General features: G+C 44.7%; 1 protein-coding gene across 1 annotated transcript in view; it reads left to right on the top strand.

Annotated features, from left to right (window-relative positions):
• Positions 1-19,001, top strand: part of LOC144770903 (sulfotransferase 6B1-like) — an 87,507-nt gene extending 68,506 nt beyond the window's left edge. Inside the window, exons 6-7 of the mRNA XM_078655694.1 lie at positions 5,072-5,228; positions 18,112-19,001. Coding sequence (XP_078511820.1) covers positions 5,072-5,228; positions 18,112-18,242 — 288 coding nt within the window. The 3' untranslated portion in view covers positions 18,243-19,001. The remainder of the gene's footprint in view (positions 1-5,071; positions 5,229-18,111) is intronic.
• Positions 19,002-20,251: the final 1,250 nt, after the last annotated feature.

Below are 20,251 nucleotides of genomic sequence, written 5' to 3' on the forward strand. Positions count from 1 at the left end.
GCCTTCTCCGAGCCCCCTCGCTCGCAGGGATCAAGCCGTCTATGAAGGCCCCGGGGACACAGTGTGCGGTGGCTCCGCCGGCAGTCGGGGTCTCTCACGCCATATGGTGGGGGCAGCAGGGTAAAATGTACCTCTCTCGCCATCCGGAGCTCACTCTCGAAGGCAGCATACAGGCGCCGGGGCACATGCAAGGTTTCAGGGCATGAGATAATTTCCGGCCTCCGTGATTAGGCCCGATAGCCTCGGACATTTCTGGTCACCCGATCCGGCGTCGGCGAGGTTCCGCTCCAGCGTCCGCGACCGGCCAGGGAGGAACTGCTCCGGGGCACCCATTCCCGATGTCCGTTTCTGACAATCCAAGCACCGCTGGGTTCGTCACAGCTTCGGTCACCAGATGAGGTGTAATTCAGGCCTTAAGTGCAATGGAGGATAATGAAGGATCGTGAATTTGCACTCGGTCTGGCTGGAGCCTTACACTCGTGTGGCCATCTTGGTTTGGCGCCACCTAGCGCCCCCACTGGCATTATTAGTTCAACTACCTTTTGCCCTAAAAAATCTCTATGCCATGTGCATAAGTAGTATGTGCACAGCGCTTACGTAGCTAAAATGGCTGCAGAGGTTTGTGCAGGATCAACGACAACCATTAAAGTCAACAAGTGATGGTAGATAAAGCTGAGTTGTGTACTAGTACTGCATTGTGATGGAGTGTCCTTTAAAGAAGTGAATCTACATCTCTTTCCTAAAGTAGGCCAGAGTTGTGGCGGTCGAGATGGCTATGTTCGCATGCTGTTCCAGATCCCGGATGCATAGATGGAAAAGGCCTGCAGTCTAGTTTTCTTCTTTTATAACACTTCTTAGTCTCCAGTTTGATGGTGTTTTGTCTGCGGGTGTGCCAGGATCCCCCAGAGAAGGTGAGCTTGTCTGCAAGATAACTGGTGGTGCTGGTCATGATGGCTCTGTAAATGATGCAGCTGGTTTGAAATGCAATGCATACTCAGCCTGAGCAACCACTTGTTCTGTATATTTTCACTAAGAAATTAGGATTTATCCACTCCTGTTGATGTCAACAAGCCCGCGAGCTGTCCAATGTCACTTTTAATAATGCTGTCACTGTAAAATATCATGTGACATCAATTTCTGTGATGTAAGCTGAAGCCACTGAATGCACGATTTCACTTCTATCACAATAATTAACAATAACCACCGGATCAACCACTAACCTTGACATCTAGTAGCATACTGTGCTTTAATGCCTCGTTGGGGTAGTAAGCACTAATACAATTGCAATGATGGTCACTGTGATTCTTCACTTTGCCATTGCTAGTTGGTAAAGCATTGTTATAAAAAGTCAAAGAAAACAATGCAAAAATCTGCAGGAAAAGTGAACACATATCGTGAAACTGAACATTGAATAAAATATTTTCGATTTTTATTCAATGGAAAGTTATATTTTTCAAATTTCATGCGGGAAACTCAGAACAAAATCTAAAAAGCATATTACCCATGACCCATATTAAAAATAACACAGAGGACTAAGTGCAAGAACCTGATAAAATATAACAGCTGTCTATGGAATTACCAGGATTTAAAGGAAAATGCTTGCCAGGTACATTCTGCATGACTAGGAACTGGAACAAATCCTCCAGACATTTGGTGCTCTGCAGCAGCCTGGGGAACCAGACTTATGAGCATCAGGGAGAAGAGACCTCTTTCCCGTCACTATAGGTACAGCCTCAGCCGCAAACAATGGCTGCCCCTGTAGCATGAATGCTTCCTTTATTTGGCAATAATCAAGTCTGCTCAGTAGTCCAGTCTGAATCTTTCTTTATTGTATGATTACTTAAAATCTTTTACAAAAGCAATATCATAAAAAGTGAGTATAAAAATGTAATGGACAGCATACGTTATGCCATGAAATTATGCCATATTGAAATTTAGAGGTGTTGTAGCATTTGTCACCAAGAAAAATTAACAGCCACCAGAGGTGTGCAGTCAAAGTGGTTTGTATAGCGAGTACAGGGTGAGACGATACTATGCAAAGCCATAACTATGGAGTGCACGGGTGTGCATAGTTGTGGCGTGAAATCATGCATGGGGTTAAGTTATACAGGGCGAGTGTCAGGTTAATGCGACAAATAATAAACGATACTCCGCCCGGGTTGATAGAAATCTAATATTCTAATTGCCATTTGCGTGATCAGTGAAGTATCGGTCTGTTGGGCGCATGGTAGTGCAAAGGGCCCCACCAAGAGATTGTGTAGGATGCTAGATGGGAAAACAGAACCGTATGTGGGCCCCTAAAGTGGTACGACCTTCGTCCGCGCCAGTGTGCGCCTGATGCTCTACAAGGTGTGGAAGTGAAAAAGGGCCTGGCCAAGAGATTATGTGAGGAGCTTGATGAAAAGTCAGAACCTTATGCGGACCCTTCGAGTGATCCACCCTCCTTGCATGCCAGTGTGCGCACTGGAAATCAGAAATGCCTAGTGCATGAGTGAGATCATTGTAGCCAGTTCATGTAAGAAACTCCTCCAATTGGGGTATTATGGCTCTTGATGGGCATCAACCTGTAAAGTTGCTGGCTTATGTCTCCGTTGCTTCGTTAGTTCTTAAGATCCTGGCTTATGTCTCCATTGCTTGAGTAGTTCTAAAGATCCTGGCTTATGTCTCCGTTGCTTGAGTAGTTCTAAAGATCCTGGCTTATATCTCCTTACTTGGGTAGTTCTTAAGATCCTGGCTTATGTCTCTGTTGCTTGGGTAGTTCTTAAAATCCTGGCTTATGTCTCCGTTGCTTTGGTGGTTCTTAAGATCTTGGCTTATGTCTCTGTTGCTTGGGTAGTTCTAAAGATCCTGGCTTATGTCTCCGTTGCTAGAGTAGTTCTTAAGATCCTGGCTTATGTCTCTGTTGCTTGGGTAGTTCTTAAGATCCTGGCTTATGTCTCTGTTGCTTGGGGAGTTCTTAAGATCCTGGCTTATGTCTCCGTTGCTTGGGTAGTTCTTAAGATCCTGGCTTATGTCTCTGTTGCTTGGGTAGTTCTTAAGATCCTGGCTTATGTCTCTGTTGCTTGGGTAGTTCTTAAGATCCTGGCTTATGCCTCAATTGCTTGGGGAGTTCTTAAGATCCTGGCTTATGTCTCTGTTGCTTGGGGAGTTCTTAAGATCCTGGTTTATGCCTCAATTGCTTGGGTAGTTCTTAAGATCATGGCTTATGTCTCCGTTGCTTGCGTAGTTCTAAAGATCCTGGCTGATGTCTCCGTTGCTTGAGTAGTTCTAAAGATCCTGGCTTATGTCTCCGTTGCTTGAGTAGTTCTAAAGATCCTGGCTTATGTCTCCGTTGCTTGAGTAGTTCTAAAGATCCTGGCTTATGTCTCCGTTGCTTGAGTAGTTCCAAAGATCCTGGCTTATGTCTCTGTTGCTTGAGTAGTTCTTAAGATCCTGGTTTATGCCTCCATTGCTTGGGTAGTGCTTACGATCCTGGCTATGTCTCCATTGCTTGGGTAGTTCTTAAGATCCTGGCTTATGTCTCTGTTGCTTGGGTAGTTCTTAAGATCCTGGTTTATGCCTCCATTGCTTGGGTAGTGCTTACGATCCTGGCTATGTCTCCATTGCTTGGGTAGTTCTTAAGATCCTGGCTATGTCTCCATTGCTTGCGTAGTTCTAAAGATCCTGGCGTATGTCTCCGTTACTGGGGTATTTCTTAAGATCCTGGTTTATGTCTCCATTGCTTGGGTAGTGCTTACGATCCTGGCTATGTCTCCATTGCTTGGGTAGTTCTTAAGATCCTGGCTATGTCTCAATTGCTTGCGTAGTTCTAAAGATCCTGGTGTATGTCTCCGTTGCTGGGGTATTTCTTAAGATCCTGGTTTATGTCTCCATTGCTTGGGTAGTTCTTAAGATCCTTGCTGCTTCTGTGTGGAATCTTCCGATTCGTATGGGGGCCATCAGCTCCGTGATGGAATAAATAAGCATTAGGGCCTCTTTGCATGTTCTCACACCACTTTGCAAGAGCAGAGTTCTCAGATATAGGCGCTTTGTCCCGGCAACACTGGGCGGCAGCAAATGAGGTGTGCAGTTGATTCTGTGTGATAATGACACAGGCGACATCCCTTGTTTCCAGGCACTCTGTGTTTCCAGAGTGTCCTGAAGTCCCGAATTGGCAATGTGAGGAGCCTCGTTCTCAGTATGTTTTGTAGGGCTGTCCTCCCCAGCCCTGCTTTCAAATAGGGTTGACTTGCTGCGGTTTCATGTGAATGGACGAGACCCTCAACGCCAGGGATGTGAATGATTCGTTCGAGGTCTTGTAGCTTGAGATGCATTTGCCCTGTTTCTTTGGCAGGCTTTTCAGGCTGGCCTTTGTGAGGGGTGTATCGATTACGGTCCCTGGGGACTAGCCCAGTGTCTCATTGGCCTTTAGGAAGTAACCCAGCCCAGGGGCTGTTGTTGTCCAGCAGGAAGACTACTTTTAGTGCTTCCCTGATAGTGTCAGGCTCTCCTTGGTCACCCTGTAGTGCAGTTTAATATTATGCTCCAACCGGATAAATGTGCGCCTGGTGGAGTAGGGAAGGTTGAATACCTTTCGGTAGTCCATTATATGTAGTCGCTCCTGTTTTTCAGTTAGTTGACCCAGGATAACAGGGTGACCGTAGCTCAGCATAGGAATGAGTTTGGCTTGCATGACCCGTCGGATGCCCTCCGCAGAGTGACTAAGAGTAGAGAAAGCAGCACATGGATGAGAGCTAAAAACATATACTGTCTCTCAGAGCTCAAAGAATAAGGAAAACATTGTAATTTCCTGATGTGAGGTGAGGGACACACACAAGAAGAGGAATGGAAGCCATCGAATGATAAGCAAGCAAGTTGGATTGAGAAGAAAACCAACTAATGATAAGCAATGGGTTGACCCAAAGCACACTCCAAGTATTTGTACTGTACACAGCAGGTCTCTGACAACAGATAGCTAAAAGCTGATTATAGCAGAGAGCAAATGAAACTCCGAAGAGATCTGGTGTATTCAACGGGAAAAATACGCCTTATATTTTATATTAAGATTTAACTGACCCTTTTCTCCTTTTAGGATCTGGAGGCAGCAGTAAAGAAGATATCTGTGTTTTTTGGGGTACATCTGACCGAAGAGCAGATTCTATTAATCACCGAACGAGGCGGCTTCAAAGCTATGAAAGAAAGATCCTCAGAGACGCACGGATCCGTAGGCTCCACCATTTTTCGAAAAGGTACGTTTGTAAAATTCTGTTTGGCCAAGAATGGTCTATGCAGACCTTACACCACCTCCAAAGGCTTCATAGTGCTTGGGTTCAGAGCCAGGCACTGCGGCTCTCACTGTGTTGCTTGGCTTTGCACCATTGCACCTTCAGCCTGCCTTTGGAAGGAGGACCTGACCTCTCCTTTCAGGAGAGCCAAGAGATGGGCATGCATATCTCATTTAGAAGACCTTCAATAGTCTCCACTGTGCTCCCACCCTCGCCTCCACCCCCAGACGATGTTTCTCCACAGCACGTGTTCTGTACTGCGGCACATCAGCAGGGTGGTGGAAGGACTTTGGCTTCCTGCAAGGAGCCTGCATGTTCTTCGATGCCACACTGTGTTTACATATTTTTCTGTCTTTGCCAGTTGTATCATGGCGACCAGGTTGGGTAGGTGCTTTTCCACTGCTTTTGTACCATTATTCAGCTGCTGGGATGCCTGACTGTGGCCGGTGAACTCTCCTTGACCCCGCTGCAGGGCCACTCAGTTGCCCCTGAGTGTGTATGGCTGGTGAAGACCCATCAAGGTTGTCTGCATTGAACAATGGATTATGTAATACTTTGTCCTGTGGTCTCTGTTGTAGAAGGTAAAATGTGGCTTAATGGGTGTCCAAAGAGTATTTTCAAAAGCAGTCTGCGTCGGGAGCCTGGGATGGACCTTTCTTTTACAAGCCTCACGCCATGTAGCTTTGAAGAGAGGAAGGCGTGCAAATGTCCAACTATGAGCAGTACCTCCCCAAGGCTCATGGAAACCAGAGGGCCCCTCAGCTGGAGGAGGCCCAAATTCAGGTGAAGATTGTTCTTGTAACACTGACCTGAGGTTCCTCAGTTTAAGATCTTCTGAGGTATGGTGGCCGTGGTGAGAGGTGAGTTTGGGTGGGGGGACGGTGGGGCGTCACATGAGTCTCACATGACTCTTCTGCATGGAGCAGGTAAATGATGGTTAGTCCTGACTCACGGGGATTGCTTTGATGCCCCCAGGAGGGTGTGAGTGTTCCACTTTCAAGCTCACAATGATCAGAGCTGAACAGATTATTGAGGTAACCAGAAGTCCTGGCCATATCTTCTAGGAAACCTTTACGTTGTACCAGGAAGTTCAATCTTACAAACTTTCAATGACCAAAAGGTTTCAAGCATGCTAACTAGTAAAAAGATGACATCACATGGTTTTAAACCCAACCATGACATTACAGGAAATGACATCACATGATGTGATGTAGCGCAGATCGCCAGTAATGCTCGTGTCATGCCTACAGAGGGCATCACCATGGGGCGCTATGCTAAATTGATTGAGATATCTTATCCCACCCTGAATGAGAAATTTACCACACAATTCTTTGGGTTCTTCCAGTAGCATTGCCCCTTCTGTCTGGGCCACCAAGCGCATCGATTTCCAGCCTCCTCAATACTCTCAGGTTCTACACGGTCTCTTCTTTACCCTTCCTTACTCAAGGACGGTCCTCAAAGGCAGGAGCTCTATCATTATTACTAGGTGGGAGAGAAGAGGAGGCAGACTGAGAAAGGGTGAAAAGAGGGATATGAAGGAAGGAATTGGAGGATAAGTAGAAAGGATAGCAAGAAAAAGGGGGTAGTAGGCGCAGTGATGAGGAAGAGAGATGGAAAGATGAGCAGAAGGTTACAGAGGATAGGAAATTAGAGAGGGAAGTGAGAGGTGAGAAAAAAGATGGCGAGTGGGAAGGAAGACCGTGAAAGTGAGAAAAAGGTGGGAATGCAAGAGAGACATTAAGGAGAAGGGAACAGAAAAAAGTAGGAACGAGATCAAGGATGAGGAGGGCATAGAGATGATATGTTGAGAAGAGAGAGAGAAAAGCTGATAGCAAAGGAAGAGCGAGCGGGAAAAAAATGGAGAAAAACCTTCAAGTCACACATATATTTTTAAAATAAATGAATTACTCCCTTGTGGCCTCTTTTTGTCTCGGTTAATACTTTCCGGTGAGGTTTCCTGGCAGTTGCACCACCCCTAATGTCATTCTTCATGCTTGGCATCTTACGTCAAAGTGCATCCTCAGTACAGATACAGCACCCCCCGCTGGGCAGGTACATTTATTGCAAATCATTGAGAGATATTCCAAGACCGATAGAGGCAGGAGGCCACAGCCTGAGGACCTGTCAGAGGCCACAGGACTAACTGCAAGTGCAGCCTGTTCCACCCTAGATGTAGTTGTACATATTGGTATTTATGTATCGTGAACCTAGCTCAGAAGCCACAGAGCACTGGACTTTACTTCGGGGAATGGGAGACGATCAACAAAATTATGTGCATTAAGTACAATGAAAAATTTCCTAGCTATTGTAACAGAAAATTTATATTCTATTAAGGACACAGAGGCGAGGATTATGGTTTACTTCCTTCACTTTTATTTCCCAGCAGCCATATTGAAACATCAACAACACTCCTTTTCCTTTTCCATATACATTCAGAAAAAGAACAAACAAAGTCATAACCAATCATATTGCAGGCTGCTCCTCATAGTCCTGTGTTGCCTGTCATGCTCCTGTCTTCTTTTTTTTATTTGACAGTAGCCCATCCCTGTGCCCGGTTCATTTCTGTTTTTATGTCTCATTCCCTGTTTAAAAAGTATGTCAGTTACTAACTGATCACTGTGTGATATCATTCAAAACATTAATACTATCGGATATCAACAGCATCGTTGGACCTAGCCTTCTCTGCAGGGTCACCCCAAACGTTTTGCCTATATTCTCCACTTTTGCAGAATTCATTTGTGTTGGCCTCAGGACTTTGTGCACTTTCCCACTGCCAAACTAGTGCTAAAGTGCTTGTGCTTTCATCCTAACACATTGTTAAATTAGCGTATACCCAATTGGCATACTTAGTGTACTTATACATCCATTGTGGAGTGGTATACCATATACTAAGGGCCTCTAAATTAAGTGCTACTAATGGGCCTGCAGCACTTATTGTGCCAGCCACTTAAGTAGCACCTTAAAAAATGTCCCTGACCTGCCCTTGCCAACCCTTAAACTCCCCTTTTAGTGCATAAATCACCCTTATGTTAGGACTTAAGTAGCCCATAGGGCAGGGTGATGTGTAATAGTTAAACGATTGTTCATGTACAACTAAGATTTACATGTCCAGGTAGTAAAAAAAACATATTTTTTCTACGACTGTGAGCCTACCCCTCCCATAGGACAACATTGGGGATTCCTTATTACATTTAATAAGCTGTAATCGCCAATTGGGAGTTTTATGTAGCTATGTTACATTTGAGATCTATAAAATTGTAATGATAAAGCCTTTTTAATGGTAGAGTCAAATTTTTCATTGTAATTTTGAAAATGCCACTTTTAGAAAGTTGCCATTTTCTGCCATTGGCCGTTTTGAGACTGTAGCCTCTCTAGAGTCGCATGACTGGGTGTAGCTAGCCTTTGTGAATTCCTCCCAGACAGTCACACAATAGAGGGATTAGGTTTGCCTCAATGGGCATTCTGCTACCAGGGTGGGGGGCAGAGCTGAGCACAGTCCCGCTTGCAACTGAATAGACTATGCCCTGCCTTCACAAAAAAGAGGCCAACAACCTCACGTTGTCACTGTAGCCAGATTCTAGCCAGGGCAGAGGAGGTAGGGAATTCCCTGAACTTCAAAGCGACTATCTAGAAGCATCTTCCAATTTTCCTGATGATCACCAGAATATGAAAATAAAACCTACAGACCCACTCTTCAGCACACTTCTGGACCTGTGGATACTCTGCCAGGAAGAAGGAGTGCTGTGCTACTGGAAGGACTGCCACTCTGCTAAACTGCTGTTCCGAAGGACCACTCCCCTTCTGGATTGCTATCCTGCTGTCCTGTTGCTCTGCTATGTTTTGCCTGGAGGCAAGGTCTGGACTTTTACTGTACCTGGACCTCCAGAGTGACTCACAAGAGCTAGTTTTCTGGCCTCCTGTTCAGAGCCACTGGGACACAAAAGGCTTCCTCCATGTTGAATCCGCACCTGGACCCAGCCTGAATGAGTCCTGACCCTCCAAGTGGTGCCGCTCCAGGCCTCGACCATTGGAAGTGGTGCCCATATAGGCAAAATTCAAAAGTGGTGGCTTTGACAATTTTGGGCTAAAAACTGCAAAGAGAACCAGGAGGAGACCGGGACCAAGCTGTTAATCTATCCGCCCGAAGTGTATCGCAAGTCGGATTGACTTTGCAGCTTCTCCCAGTATGTTGTTCTCCATAGCAGCAAATCCATTTCAGTGTTCCTTCTCCAAAGGGGTAGCCGGCCTCGTGGACCGGTCTTCAGCTATAGCCCTCTGCTTCGTCCTACTGGAGATTTCCGACTTCCATTTCAGAGACTAAGAGCCTGATTTAGATCTTGATGGGCCTCCCATCATCCCTCCGTGGCGGCAGTTAAAAGTCCCGCCCGCCGTATTTAGATATGGACTAGCTGAACCACTGTCCGCATCGACAGACTGTTTACTGTCGCATAAGTGGTGTACCTCTGTTGACACAGCAGACTGCATTGCTGGGTAATAGTACTCCATCGCCATCAGGCCAGTGGGTTTGTGCCAAGCCAATTTCCCAGTTGTGCTGGTGTTGTCCTATGCAAACAAATGATGGATGGAATGCTGAATAAATCATACATTCACCTCCAGTCAAGAGATCTGGGTTATATCCATCATTCCTTCGCTCACTACATCACCCCAGTTTGGACCCAGCCATTTGCAAATCAGTCTTGACCCTGCTCCTCATGGGAACAGTCCAGCCAGGTCCTCCCTGAACTAGAAACAAGCATCCTAGGACCGTTTTGGGGTATTACCCCATATCAGCCAAGCTGTGAGCAAGGGACCCATGACTAGGAATACCCATCCCACTTTGGGCGAAAAGTGTTTGAACCTCACTGTGCCACTGAATTCAAGCTAGCCTGTCTGATGAGGGGTCTACATCTGATTGGTACATTTAATTTACTTATAATTTCCTTGTCTATGGTACTACATATACCCAGGGCCTGTAAATTAAATTCTACTAGTGTACCTGCAGCACTCATGGTGCCACCAACTAAAGTAGGAGTTTAAAGCATATCTCAAACCTGCAATAGCAGGCTGTGTGCAATTTTAACCTGCAAATTCCACCTGTCAAAATACATCTTTTGTCAGGTCTAAATCTTCCTTTCTAATACATATAAGTCACCCCTGTGGTAGGCCCTTAACAGCACATAGTGCAGAGCGCATTTTATTAAAAAAGTAGGATATGCGTTTGTAAGTTTTACATGTCCTGGTGGTGAAAAACTCCTACATACATTTTTCACTATGCAGAGCCTACCTGTACCATAAGTTAACATTGGGTTACCTTATTACATTTAGTAAGTGCTAACTTTTGATTGGTATCGAGTACAGATATGTTGTTTAGGCTCAACAAAATTGTAATTTGAAATTATTTTAAATGGTTTTAGATTGCATTTTTGAAAATGACACTTTTAAAAACGTAAAAGTTAAAGTATACAAAAAGTGATGGATGGAAAGCTTGAATTAATCTTAGCCACTAAGGCATGCCCTGACTTGGGTCCGATGACACTGTATCACTGGAACCAATCTATACCTGCCTAATGAGCCCATAACAAGTGCGAAACCAGTCCTGGGTTGCTTGTGTTCCGGTTCAGGATGGACCTGGCTTGGATGTTTAGGCTGGACTGATTTTCACACAGTTGGGTCCAAACTGAGGTGGCATGGTGTACACAATAACGATGAACTGGCATGAGGCACCAAGAAATTTCCAATGGCTGAATTTAACTCAAGCATTCCATTCATCACTTTTTTTTATAGTTGTAGAAAGTTAGTAGTTTAATTCCTAATTGTTTCTAAGGCCTCTAGGAGTTTTCAGATGTCTAGGCCTATTAACTGCTCCTCTGTCAGCAATGCTTACTCGGCCCAGGCAGTGAAAAATAGGGCCTTGATGTAGCTGAGGGTGTGGGGCATCCTGTCAGAATGTTTTGGGGGCAGAACTGTTCTCTGCTCCATTTACATTTCAGAGGGTGTGCCTCCAGCACACACAAAGGAACTTGACACTAGTCTTTTGTCACCCCAGACTTCTTGTAGCCTTGATAGGTGTATAGGAGATCTTTCCAGAACTAGGTGTGGGGGGTAATATAGGGAATCCTCCCACTTCAAAGGCTGGCATCAGGTATAAATATTTGGCCTCCTGAATCACTCTTCAGGACACTCCAAAACCTGTGTGACATTACAGAAGGGCTGCCTTGTTCTACAGAGGAATGCCCTGCTGCTACAGGACTACATTCTTCCTCAGAGGTCAACCCTGCTGCAATGGACCTGCCTGAACCTTGCTGGCCTCTTCTGGAGCGAGCCCCTGATCTCCACAGCAAGTTGTTGATCTCCGAGATGTGCTTACCCAGGCCCTAGACAAGAGGTTTTCAACCTTTTTGATGCTAAGACCCCCTGTCAAACACGTTTAGGCGTAAGTACCCCTCCTGACAAACAATTCTAGAATCTGGTACTCCTCATCCTCGTTAACCATAAACGTCCCCAATTCCCATGGCAAAACAATTAAATGTTTGTGCACCGAATACCTGCAACTGCAGACACTCCCTGCCCCTTTTTTCTGGACCGGACGTGCGGGTTCGTGTTTTCTGTTTGTGACTGCTTGCCGGTTTTTCCCTCTGTCTTCCCAATCTATGGAGGCCAATATAATGGCGGAAGGACCGCGCATTACCCACCGCCAAATTAGGATGGCAGTGGGTACTGTGGCGGAGGTAAAATCTGTTCACTGCTTCATCGCCAAAGGTATTCCTCTCTATTGCCTGGTGGAGGGTGCAGGGTGCCTGAAATGGTGGCGGTGCCTTGCAGGCACAATTCGCTAAATCAGGATCTGTGTAAACAAAAGGCATTTCCATGGCGGTGATGCCGCCATGGAAAGGCTGGCAGGGATTGGGTTTGAGAGCCCGTTGCAGGCCCCCTTTGGGGGGGTGGTGTTGCTGCACTGGGGGGTACCCATGGCACTCCCCCTCATTTCCATGCACCAAGTGGCAGGCACTGCGTGGTTCCTGCCACGTAGTGCAGTGAAATAGTGTGCATGCACTTTTGACATTGTGTGCGGTGCTGCAATGTCAAAAGTACTGGCGGGCGCATCCTAATTGCAGTGGTGGGACCGCTGCATGTCTGGTGGGTGTTCCCAGCACCGCAACGATAGCTCCGCCTGCCATCGTGATGAGCCCCATGTCTTTTCCCTCTTACTTGTAAATATCTGGTACAGAAAAATAAGTGCTGGTATCCAAAAATAAGTGCCTATGTTCCCCACCTGTAACCACCGGTTCAAATTGAGCACTGATGCTAAACATGTTTGGCTCTCAGGAATCAATGGCCAACTTAGAGTCACAGTCTGTTGTCTCATATTTGTTGTGTTTAGGACACTGGGTCAGCTCTTAAATTGTAATAAACATAAGAGTAGCGGCCCACATTTTTTCTTAGGAACCCATAGCTAGTGCTATACCGAATGCTGTGCTTACTGATCACCAGGGATCCTAGTCTTGATTCCACCAGGTTTTTTTTACCACCACCCTTCTTCCCGTGTCTCTTTAACTCACTTTTGCTGGTTTATTTTCACGCTTATTTCCTCCATTTGTCACCACTTTCTATTGTCTTCCCCTTTCTTTTTTTCTTTTTCTGGGTCAGAACCTGATGAAAAATAGTCCCCAAATATTAATGTATGTGGCCACCATGGGCCATCAGCGTGGGATCTGGATCATAATTAGGCCGGGGGACTCCCAAAAAAAGTGACCCATATTCCAGAATCGTTAATTGTTTTGTAGTTTTATATAGTGTGAACTCAGTCTCTGGCAGAACAAGGATTTGCAATGCAATAGATCTCGCATTTTAGAAACTTTAACCTATTGGTATTGACAATGCCATTTATTTATGTGTTTGAAAAAACACCTGCAATAATAAAAAGCACTGTCATTTACAATACCAATAGGTCAACGTTTCTAAAATGAGAGACCTATTGCATTGCAAATGCTAGTTTTTCTTGCTCCTAACTGGCCTTCAACACCTCCTCTGGGATAGCAAGCACTATGTACATGTATTTACAATTAGAAGCACTTCACAGCTCATCACAAAGCTTCCAGTGATTCAATCACTGAAAGCCAGTACCGGCTCCCAATCATTCTTTACAGCTGCAAATTGCCCTTTGCATTTTTAGATTAACTCATAGCGTATATTTTCATAAATTTCAGGCAAGCATCCTGGAAGGAACTCATTGTTTAGCATTCTGATCTGCTCCGGTTTCACGGCGATACAAAAGGGGATGACGGACGGAGCGTTTGAACAAATCAAACACTCACCCCCAGTCAACTGATCTGGGTTTAATCCATCACCGGTCTTTAGCCCACTCAGCCACCCCAGTTCAGACATGGCCATATGCAACACAGCACTAGTGAACACTTCTTGAATGGTATTACAGCTTTAAGTACTTTAATTTCATAATGAACTTTCCAGGCCGTTTTTTTTTAAGAGTCCAAGAAGTGAGGCCTGGGAATGCGCGACCCCCTTACCAGGGCTTCACGGCCCCCATGAGGGTCGCGCCCCACAGTTTGAAGACCTCGGCCCTAGACCCTTGGCTGGTATCTGAGATAACCTCCTTGCCTAACTGAAGGTTACATCAAACCTGATGCAGAGCCCGGCAAAGCCTCGCTGCATGCACAGCCGCATCGGAACCAATGCCAGGTGACACAAAGCCTTGCAAAGCAATGCACACAGTGGGTCACTGGGTCAGGTCTCCTGCTGAAGTATCTGACTAGCTGGTTAACCAGCCCAGAGTCAAATAAGTATGTTGTGGGCCAGTGTCATCTGGATAAGATCTGATTGAACACCCTCTGATCTAGTTTCCAGATGCTCATGTCCTGCATGCGTCGCGAATGCCAGTCTGACCCCAGAAGGTACTCTGTTATCACTGAGATTTGGGATTCTAGGCAAAATGTCATAGAAATTCCTTGCCAAATCCAAGAGGATCCAAGATCTCATCCCCCTAGGGGATTGATATCTAGCTCTGCCGCGATGTTGTTCATTTGCAAAAGGTCACCACATTAGCTCTTTTTCTTCATCCAGCGTTGCACTTCAAAGGATCCCACAAGCAGTTCAAGGCAGTTAATGTTTATGTATGATGTGTGATGTTATGTTGCTCGTAAGAGGACCATTCTCCTCCTGTCCTGTACCAAGCGTATCCTCAGGGTCAAACCGATGCTCAGAGGGGTCCACCTCTCAACAGCACCACATCTGGAAATGTATATATATATGGGCAAGCAGCCTCGAGGTGTCCAGACCGGATGGTAGGAGCTGCATTGTGTGACCTCTGTGAGCTCAAGGGCATTTGGGATGAACATTAAATACACAGCAGCCTTGGCCGTGGCAGAGGAGCACCATTTCCTATGAACTGAGACTTGGAAAGGCTTGGAGAGAAACCCTTTCTTTCCGTGTAGCATGCAGCTCCACAGCAAAACGAAGCCTGCAGTTTTGCAATCCAACCTACTAAAGGATTTAAAATGCTTCTAATATGAACACAGAGACAATGAACCTACTCAAGGTTTTTAATACAATACTCACCTTTGGGACCACATGGACCAGCATCTCATCGGGCAACTCTTGAGTGCCACGCCCATTGTAGGTGGTGTTTTCAATAAAGTAATCATGGAAACAACACTGGTGAGCCATTAATTTTCCCTGTGTAGCAGCCCAAGAGGAAGAGGCGTTCTGCCTCGAAACGCGTCGGGAATCGAGTAAGGAATCGAAAAATTAAATGGATGCAAATAATTGCAAGCAGCCTCGAGGTGTCCAGACCGGATGGTAGGAGCTGCATTGTGTGATCTCTGTGAGCTCAAGGGCATTTGTGATGAACATATATATATTTATACGCAGACTTTAGGATGGTCAAGCAGGGGAAGGAAAGGAAGGGGACTGCAGGGAGGGAGACCTGTGAATATAGAAAGAGATGTTTGTAATACACTCTTTGATAAGCAAGACAGCTGTAATGATCCATAATAGAGGTGATAACCACCTATTTAACGAGCTGTAAAAGAAAAAAGATGTAACCCCATAACAGGGGAGATGAGCGGGTGATCTTGAATTCTCAACACCAATACTGTAAAGGGGGGAACAAGAAAGAACATACATATCTCCTTCTTATGAAAGTGCAATATACCCCCTAGAGAGAGAACAGTACCCAGCACACCTACCCTCCATATCAGGTTGAGAGGAACCAATAAGAGTATGAGGTTCCGAAATCCAGTCACCCACTACTGACCACTTCCGCAAACATCAAAGTATCTTCAAAGTAAATTCAAGGGTAGCTTTCCGTGATCACTGTTTTCAACAATTCAAACAATATGAGCACCCCTTTTTCCCAAACAGTACTGCACAAAATAATATGGTTGTAGTTCACACAAATAGGAGATGGAGTAGTACTTAGAGTGTTGCCATCACACTCCGTTTGCCTCCTGACATGACTGAAATGGACTCGCCAACAGGGAAGACAAGAATAATCGATCTCCCAAGAGAAAATACAAGATAGTATGTGGAGTAAAATCACGCTAGTCATAATTGTCATGCCAAATCACTTACTCCCTCGCACGAGTCCTTCAAGAAAACTGACTCGCCAATGAAGGGAGATACTCCGCGATCGGATCAGAAAAGTCAATATTCAGCGTGCATCCAAGTTTGAACAGATTTTCAAATTAAGTAAATTGGAAATGATTCAGTGCATTCAGTACCCTTACCAGATCAGGAAAATGCCACCAAACATTGGAGATACGAATAATTGGCAGCTCCGTCTGGCTTCGTCCCGACAATATACGGGATTCCTGACATCGTGCACAAGGGTGCATCTGACATCACGAACAAAAGTACTGCTGGGAATTGAAGTTCCCGTTTTGTTCGTGCTGCTGTACTCCAGCAGTATTAGCCTGTCAGTGTACGCATCCAGTGTGCTCTGACACCTCCTGTGAATATCACCGCTCATCTGACCCTCCCAGCCGCATCTAATGGCATCCTATTCAAATCCAAGATCTGGTTGGGGGACAAATAGCGCTTCCCATTCCCGGGCTCCATGTGGCATGTCACCATCTTCTCTCTTGGCCTCCTCTAAGATGGGGACCTCCTGTGGGTATGCCAGTCCCTTACAACGGTGGAATGTTTTCAGTCGTGGTAGGCCCAGTGGTAGTTGGCTTCAGAAGATTGCTGTGTGGGCGATGAGAGAAAGTCCATTAATCCTGCAATCAGGAGCAATCATGTATTGGGTCTGGTGAGCGTCCTGTGTAGCTCTTGTCTGATCTTCACCATCTTTCACGAAGGAAGATTTAGGATCGACCGGGTGGAATCCATCATGAACCACAGGAGCATGACCTCTTCAGTTGCAGCTAACACTGATTTCTGGTGGTTGATAATGAACCAGACACTCTCTAGGAGGTCGACAATCATTGGAACTGTTCTGGCAGTTTCCTCAAGGATTGCTCCATTAGGAATGTCATCCAGGTAGGCTATTTGCTCTTGCCCAAGGATCTGAGATGTTTGCCGGGTGCAAGACGTTCATGGAACACCGAGGTGCAGAGGAGAGTCCGAACGTGAGGGTCATGAATTTGAACGTCTTGAGACCCCACCTGATTTGCAGGGACCTACGATGTAGCGGGTAGACAGGTGTCATAAGTTATGCATCTTTCAGGTCCAATAGGACACTCCTGTCATTGGGCCTCCGGATATCTCATAGGAGATGAATCCCCGTCACCTGGAAATGATAGAACACCAGCCGTTTGTTGAATTATCTCCCCTCAAAATTCCTAATATCTCACACCTTGAACATACCCGCTGATACCTTAGTACCTGCACCGCTCCCTGAACCATCATACCTCTACACACATCCTACAAAACCTACCAACCCTTGTACCTCTAGCCTTACACATCTATCCTAGTACCTATAGCCTAGGACTACGCTTTAGTATCTTTACCCCAGCTCATATATCCTAGTATCTCTACCCTTGCCTGTACCCCAGTAACTCTGCCAGCACCCTTCTATCTCCAACCCTGCTTCTACACCAGGAAACCTCTGCCTGCGGTACCCCTTCCTCTGTCCATACCCTATTAAATCTATTTACCATTGTACCTCTACTCCTGCTCCAGTAACACAGTAACTTTACCTGCAACCTAGTAACTTTCAAGTTACTTACACCCTAGTACCTCTTCCCTTGACTATAGTTTACTACCTATACTCCTACATGTATAGTTGAGTCCCTCTACATGTGCCCTGCTACCTCAACAGAACCCTATACCTTAATACCTCTAGCTCTAGTACCTGCATCGTAGTGTATTACCCATCCCTAGAATATCTTCTTCTAGCTATACCCTGTCTCTTTATCCTGGTAACTACATCTTTGTTAATAATGTCCCTTTTGCTCCTTTCTTGTGCCATTTTATTTTTCTCCATGTCCCATTATTCGGGTGTTTTTGTCGACTTTCCTCAAGTTTTAGAAGGAAAGTCGTTTCCTCATTTTGGAAGATTATCAAAATAGAGTTTCACTTATCTGTTGCCCATAAGGTTGAGATTCTGCATTTTATTTTCTCAAATGAGTTAAGGTCTTATGCGCTTGTCATCGATTAACATTTTTTTAATATCTAATATATATATTATACATATAGATAGTAACACCGTTATATCATTAATATTCTGAGTAGTTGTTTATGAGGAGAGAAAGCTCAAACCCTAGAATATTAGAGTAAACTGTAAGCCACAGTGAAAGGGTGGTAACAATACTATGTGTATCACATGTCTGCTTAAATGATGGAACTTTACTTGTCAATAGATAATATTCATTGTTTTTTCCCCGCACAGGTGATGTCGGAGACTGGAAAAACTATTTCTCTGAAGCTCAAAGCCGGGAGATGGATGCAAAGTTTGAAGAGTGTTTAGGAGGAACCAAACTTGGAGAAATGATGAATTATAAAACTCACTGCAAGAGCTAAACATTCATTTCAACAGTGCTCGTGACATCATTAATCCAAACCCATGCCGAGCCTGAATTACAAGATCTAAGTGGAGAATTCTTCTTTTAATTCTGAGACCAATTATTTGGTGAATAAATACTTTTTTGACAAGACAGCTACTGTATTTAATATTTTATTAATACTCTGGAATCTTACTTTTAGAAATAATTCATTATGGAAAATAAAAATTGTTCTAAAAAAGTCAATTCTTGACTCCCTTTAAATGAAGGGTCGATTTGAAGTTCCCATTGGACTGCTTGCCCTTGTTGACAATCATGTGCTACGGAAACATATGATGGATGTAATGCTGAATACATTCACCCCCCCAGTCACGAGATCTGGGTTAAATCCATCGTTCTTTTGATCACCATGCCACCCCAGTTTATTTATTTATTTATTCATTTTACAGATTTGTAAAGCGCATTGCTGCCCGTGAGCGTCCCAGCACTAGTGATAGATATGACAAGAATTGAGGAAGAAGTATTATGGAAACAGCCAGGTCTTAAGTGCCTTACGAAATGGAAAAAGATTGGGTTGACAGTTTGTAAAGAAGGGGGACCCCTACTAATGATGCATTCACTACTTGTAGGGAAACATATAAGAACTTTTTTGCAAAACAGTATGTAGTGAGCTATATTAATATGCCAATCAACCCAAGGACAATCTCTAACTAACTACATAATTATTGTGACATGTAATGAGAACTAATAAAAACAGCACTTATTGTTATAGTATAAATTGATTTTTTTGTTTTATTTCAATCTTATTTATCATTTTTGTTGAACATATTTTCTATATAAATATACATATATTGGTTTAAAAGTCTGTGATAAACATATTTGTTTTCAAAAATAAAAAATAGAGAAATGAAAAGGGAACAACACAAATGACTCCGATGTTAAATGGGGCTAGTGGAGTTAGCAAAGCGGTGGATGGAAACTCTACGCGCGTTTCGGCATTTGCCTTCTTCAGGAGTCCGTCATTTGCAGTGGGACATTTAGACACAACAATAGAAATGTGAAGGCACACTATTTTCGTGGTGATATTCGAACTAGACTGTTCAGTTAGGGGTTATCATTTCCATTACTTATTATCTTGTGATTATTATTTATACGTTTCTTGGGAGGCTTGCTGACAAATCGACGTTGATAAATAGAAGCTGGGCGCTTATCTTTGGTTAGTTGCAGCTTGATATTATGCGATCTCTATAAAGAGTGAGGATTACACTTTGCTGGAGTCTACAGCGACTATTATGTCCAATGATTGATATAATATTGACAACTATTATAAATGAAGGTAAAACTTGATAGGTAACTGAAGGGTTCCAAACCTCACCCGATCTATGGATAACTTAACTACCAAAAACGACATTTGTAATCAGGATGCTCGGTTTTGTTAATATATAGACCGAAAGCGCTGGTAGTCTTTAAGTCAGCAAGACGCCTTGTTGTAATGGGAGTCAGATCATGTCCGTCGTCGTGGCCGTACCGAGGGAAAAAGATTGGGTTGAGCCAGAATATCAGGGGGTAGTGAGTTCCATAACTTGGAAGCATTGTATGCAAATAGTCGGCCTCCAGAGCGGGCCTTCCTGATCCTGGGTACGGATGCCAGGTTGCAATGTGAAGAACGAAGAGCTCTGTTAGTCCTATGGGGGGTGACAAGATCCTTAAAAATGGGTGGGGCCTTTCCCTGCAAGATTTTATGGGTAGTGCAAAGAGCCTTAAAATGCACTCTTTCCTGGATGGGCAGCCAGTGCAGGGCTTTAAGGGCTGGTTTGGCTGTGCAGCGGTGGTGTGTCCCTGTAAGAAGGCGGGAGGCAGTATTTTGTACCGTCTGGAATTTTGTCAATACCTTTTTGGTGGCCCCCAAATACAGGGCATTGCCATATTCCAAACGGGACATCACAAGGCCCTGAGTCAGAAGTTTTTGGGATTGTGCCGGGAGTAAGGGAAGAATTTTTCTGGCAGTTCCTAGAAGTCCGTAGCAAA

This window comes from Lissotriton helveticus, chromosome 7, assembly GCF_964261635.1.
Source record: "Lissotriton helveticus chromosome 7, aLisHel1.1, whole genome shotgun sequence".
NCBI classification, from domain to species: domain Eukaryota; kingdom Metazoa; phylum Chordata; class Amphibia; order Caudata; family Salamandridae; genus Lissotriton; species Lissotriton helveticus.